The sequence below is a fragment of the Prosopis cineraria genome, unplaced genomic scaffold, assembly GCF_029017545.1.
Source record: "Prosopis cineraria cultivar Desert tree isolate PC_DT_omini unplaced genomic scaffold, ASM2901754v1 PC1, whole genome shotgun sequence".
In the NCBI taxonomy this organism is placed as follows: Eukaryota; Viridiplantae; Streptophyta; class Magnoliopsida; order Fabales; family Fabaceae; genus Prosopis; species Prosopis cineraria.
In genome coordinates this window covers 7,821,441-7,827,193 of record NW_026555332.1, presented here as the reverse complement: position 1 = coordinate 7,827,193, position 5,753 = coordinate 7,821,441, and the positions used below count along the sequence as shown (strand labels likewise).

The following is a 5,753-nucleotide window of genomic DNA, read 5'->3' as shown; positions in this document are numbered from 1 at the left end:
TATTCTTGCGAAGAAGAGTTGCAGGAAGTGTGGAGCAAGGTGTTCAAGTTGATTACTTTCCCTGCGCCAAATTTCACAATCTATAGGGTATAATCTCTTTTGCTCTGCCTTGTTTGTATTTTCGATTAGTGTATGAGTCTACTATCGCAGACATGTTTATGTTTATATGACTGCTTATTTGATATTTCGTCAATTCACGTGTTTTTTCAAAGTGGGATTTTGTTGTGTGCTTCTACAGATTCTGCTTTGCATTTTCCTTGTAAAATTCCTTAGTTGGTGGGCCGATCGCATTTAACAAACTATATCCTTTTACAAAGTTGCAAACCCTTCATTAGAACTCGAAAGAAAGAGGGAACCCACGGTGCTAAGAAATTTTCTACCCAGTTCATTTACTTACCCACGGCGTGAGAAAGCCATTACTGGTTCGAATGTGGAAGTTTAATCAAGCCTAAGAGAGTCGCTTCACTTCTGCATGAGAAAGCTTCCTAAAGGTTCCCTCTACAAATTGAAGTCTAATACAATAAGTTCACGAAAAGGATTCCCCGAAGTGAAAGGGAAAGAAGCCATTACTGGTTCGGGCCACATGTGGAGTCCTCTGGTCTGCCTCTGTTTCGATTTCTCTTTCTCAGCTTCTCATCCCAGTCCATCTCGCTCGCTCATGACTGCCAGCGTGGAGAGTTTCTCAGGATTCCATTAGTTAACGTTAGCAAGAGGTTGGAAAAGAAGTTGGAAAAGAATGACATTATTCACTTTTAACACTTTTAGGAAAAAAAATTCAAAAACGTAAGCATATTAACTTCTTCTTTGAGAAAACTTCTATTACATTTTTGCCTTTTAACTTGTAAAAGAATGTTATTTTTGAGAAAATATAAATTTAAATCTTTATATTTTGCTCAAATTTTGTTATAAATTTTTATATTTTTTTAAATATTCTATACCTCTATACTTTTATTTTTTGGTATTCTAAGTCCCTCAATGAGTGGTGTTATAAAAACCTACAACAAAAAAAAATTATATGGACCTAAAACATAAAAAAAAGTGTAGAGATTTATAACAAAATTCAAGCAAAGTGCAAGAATTTAAAGTTATATTTTTTTCATTATTTTTTATGAAATGTTATTTTTTTTTTTACCAAAAATATCCCCATGGTTGATAGGCATGATATTAATCTCTCAAAGAATATGAGTGCCACTCAAAGGGTTGTCCTCTTTCAAAGAAATGCTTTTCCATGCACGTTTCCAAAAATTGACCATGGAATGATATTTAAGAGGCTAAGATTGTCACACCTACTTTGTTATGAAATGTTATTTTAAATAGCTACTAGTCATTAATTATTAAACTATGTTAGTTCATGAAATAACATAAGGTTATGACTTTTAAGTCAAGAGCTTTATTACTTAAAAGATATTACTTATTATCTATAAATACTCCTCCCCATAACTTATATTTGTAACAATGTTTAAACTTAGCTCATTGCATTTATCTTTGGGTGTACTAGAGATAAAGTTAAATTATTACTTTGTAAACATTATTATTGTCTTAGCTTCTCATCGGGCGAGTGTAAGCTATACTTAAAGGTCTTAATTGTATCTTTAAAAAAATTTGTCAGCAACTCAATTTGTGCCCAAAGATTAGGATAAGTGGTGGGATCAAATTAAGCCTAACGGAAAGCTCCCTACACGGCCCGAAGACATGGACAACATTTTTCTTCATCTCTACATTTTATATTACTCTTCAAAGAACCATTTCGACTAACAATCTTTTAGGCTTAACCACACTGACTACAAATGTCTTTTTTTTTTTGGAAAGGGTTGACTACAAACTTTATGAAGTTGAAAAGAATTTAAGGAGGCAAATATTTGATATAGCACTAATTTTGTAGTTAGAAGGATTGGATGGATTCATCTAGCGCAAAAGGGACTTCTTAAATTCCTTGATCAATTGCAATGGAAGTAGAAAGTATCAGTTTGTCTCTATTAATTATGATCTATGGAATCATTTATGAAATGAGTAGTTATTTGTAAAATGATATGCTTCTATTACTAACTTTGACAATTTTCCTTAAAAATTGGACAAATAAATTTTAATAAAATAACAAATTCACTTAAGCTTTTGATAAATAAACTTTTGTTAATAAAAATAAGTAAACATTTATGAAAAAAATTATGCATATTAATTTTTTTAACAAGTCTTCATTACTAATTTAATAAGTAATCATTTGTAAAATGATAAGTTAAGTTTAGCTCCTGACAAGTAGTGATTTGGAAAGTAAAAATGAAATTGATAAATATATATAAAATTGTGTATTATAGGATTAAGGAGTATTAGCAGCTTCGTCGGTATGCTATCAATTCTTTTGGTGATCAAGAAGCATATAGCTTATATTATCCTTATACTTTGCAATCAAAATTTCTTTTTCTGTAAGTCCTTCCTTTCCTTGTCCAAGCTTACATAAATTATTTGAAAATTCCCACCCAAAAAAAAAATCCCAACAGTGCGGAGCAAGGTCATTTTGCTTTGCAACTCGGTCAAATTCTATTTGAAATCTAACACAGTTAAACACACCATATGTCCTATCTTAATTGGCATGATTTCGGTATCATATTGAACTGTAGCCATTGCTTTCATCAACGTTGACGAGTGTGTTTAATGCGCAATCAGTAAAACAAAGTGTTATTGTAACAGAAATCTACAAATTAAAAAGAATGTTATTTTTAAGTTATTTTACATTATGTAATCATTCATGAAACAATATAGGGTTATGATCTCTAAGTAAAAAGTTTTATTATTTAAAAGCAGTCATCATTTTATTATCTATAAATACTTTCCATTATGACTCACTTCTAATAATATCCACACTTGTTACCTTTGTATTTTAGTGAGTAAAGATACAGTCAAATTATCACTTTGAAAACATCATTATTGTCATTGTAAACATCGCTTCATTATCTATATTTACTTGTTAAAAAGCAATAATTCTAAAACTAAGTGGCCTACCATTGTCAAAATTAATTGGCAAAGCACCTACTTATAAAATGTCATAATCATCATTAAAAAAATCTAAATTAACTACTAGATAGTACCCACTACTAGAACACTATCATTTTAGAACTCATGGATGATGATATGTTTCATGAATTTCATGAAGTAGTAGCCACAATTATCCACACTCTTATTTGGTTGTAGTGGGACTGTAATTAAACCAACGATCAATCAAATGGTACACATACTAATTATTGAAGGTTGCTTGATTTAAAATTTGGCCATAGAGTGAATGCCTTTATTTTGCTCCATGCAATGTGATCATACGGTGTTGTAAACTTTCAGTGAGGGATAGGGCGGACTACATCCAGTGCGGTACATCACTACAGTTCTAACAAGGAAGTAAAGTATTGATATCAGAAATTATTTGAAAATTATATAATTAATATCACATAAAATCACAAAAATTTTTTAATTTTATCCCTAATAATGTCACGATTAATATCATAACAGTGGTAGATAAAACACACAAAACTCTCCTTCATTTTTTAAGATAACGACAAAATTGTTTAATTACTTAAAAATACAGTGACATCCCTTAGATTTAAAGAAATAAGCTTTTAAAAAATATCTTGTATATAAAAATAGAGGGAGTATTAAATAATATGACATTATTGCATCCAAACTAGGCTAAACTCAACACATTAATGATCAACTTAATTACTTAAGAAATTAAAACAAAATATTGAACTGTAAAGCAACACCGAGTAAAATATCTGCAAAATATAACCTGGATGACATACTGAAGCAATTTCTCTCAAACAACTTAGAAACCAGAACTCCAATTGATTATCACTTGTACCCAATTCCTGTCTTCTCCATGAAAGTCCTTAAAGTTTGTACTTGGTATTATCTCTGTGACTGGAAACTTTAAGGTTTCATTTGCAATCACATCATCAGCAGAGATTCGGTCATAATCATATAAACGTGCGGTAACTTTGAGAGATTTGTTCAGTGGAACAGCAATTACAGATCTCAACAACGGAATGTCATCCCCACGCCGTACTTCAACATAGTTTTCAGATGTTCTGTCAAACAACAAACACGTTGTCTCAGGATTTTCCCAATCCTCATAACAAGCAGAAACGTGCCCGTAAACGTTGTTTGTCGAATCAGCTCCTTCTTTAAGAGTAACAGTTACCTTAGCTGACACAGCATTTCGAAGAACAGCATAATTCACAGTTACCGAACCTATGTTGCTGTCTAGTTGTCGAGATATGAGCTCGTCATAGGCGTTGCCCGTGTTGGCTACGTCCCATGAGATATCTTGATTGATGATTTCATTGTCCCCTGAAATAATGTCCTTATCAGTGAGAATCAACTTGATGGTAAAGTTACCGAAGGCCGAGACAGATTCAAGCGGCCCACTTAGTGTAGCATTTTGACTTGCACTTATGGATTCATAGTTGTCTCTCGTGCGGTTGTAAATATATTGTGTATATAACCCATTGTTGGTTGTAATTGTTCCATATAGCTCCCAAGGATCTTCATTGTCTATGTTGTTTATTCTCACCGTGAACACCTCCAAAAGTGGTAATCCTAAAAAGGGCTGTCCTTCTTCATTATGGACGCTGAGTAGGGATCTTCTGAGGCCATTGACGCATCTTCTGGGTCCATTGAAGCGACGACCCAACAAGATACCTAGTACTTCTGCAGCTTCGGGGATAGTTCTTATCTCCTTGTTATCTGGTGGAATTCGTAAGTTATTCTCTCGAAGCTGAAAGCTTTTCTCTGGGTAAGCATCAGTGAGCAACAATGCTGCAGACAGAACGCGCCAGCTGTGAACTAAGTCCATAATCCAAGGTTCGATTAGGCTTTCGGTATCACGAGTAGTGCCGGGCCTGTTGTCGAAACTATAGGCCACATGGTTAGATACTGGAATGAGTCTGGTTGATTCACAAATCGTCATAATCACTATGATTAGACTGCGAGCCCTAGCCTTGTCGTTGGTCGTTACAGCAAGTTGATTTATAGCGAATAAGAGGTTGTGGACCCCAACTCTTATCTCTTCGATTCTCCGATGAGCAGATCTTGCAAGTTCATGGTAGCTACCCTTGAAGCCTATGAAGGTTGTTTGTGGTTCTGTAATTAGATACTGATTCTCATTGTTGTTGAACTCTAACCACTGTCCGTTTTCCATTTGGTAGCCAATCAAGTAGAGGTTGTCCAATCGAAATCTGAACCTCACGTGATGATCATTGGTCCGTAATACTAAATCGAAGAATAGAGCAGGTGGATTCTTTTCTTTTTTTTCTTTTTCTTCTTTTTTCTGTTGAACAGCAAGTACAGGACGATCGTGGGAAAATCTCACTTGTAGTTGTCTTCGCAGACTCTGAATGAAATCTTGATAATCCCCTCCATTGCTGGTCTCAACGTTGAACTCCAACGTAAATTTCACTGCCATTGTACGTATAATTTGCTGCAATTCATGATATGGCCAAAAGGAGAAGAAATAAATAGTATTTGACAAATATAGAACATGAGAAAGCAAGACAAAACTGTACAACAAAGAATACGAGAAAACAAGACATTGTACTACTTTTTCACAAAAATACAAGGTAAGCAAGCCACTTCACAGTTTGGTGGCCTCGATACTTGCTTAGTGGAATCTTGGGAGTTGATATCTGTGACGGTATTGGCGGGTATATGTAGACCGAGTAGATATGTGTGATGGGATTGGCGGGTATATGTAGACCGACTCTGCAAAACTA

At 34.1% G+C, this 5,753-nt stretch overlaps 1 protein-coding gene across 1 annotated transcript; it reads right to left on the bottom strand.

Moving 5' to 3' along the window:
• Positions 1-3,808: 3,808 nt before the first annotated feature.
• LOC129309233 (uncharacterized) lies at positions 3,809-5,446 on the bottom strand. The gene has a single exon (XM_054950739.1). The coding sequence runs from the start codon at positions 5,444-5,446 to the stop codon at positions 3,809-3,811; it is 1,638 nt and encodes a 545-aa protein (XP_054806714.1).
• Between the last annotated feature and the right edge of the window lie 307 nt (positions 5,447-5,753).

Bases quoted from the DNA above. Each gene is read 5' to 3' on its own strand.
- LOC129309233 (XM_054950739.1), bottom strand. From the start codon at position 5,446: ATGGCAGTGAAATTTACGTTGGAGTTCAACGTTGAGACCAGCAATGGA.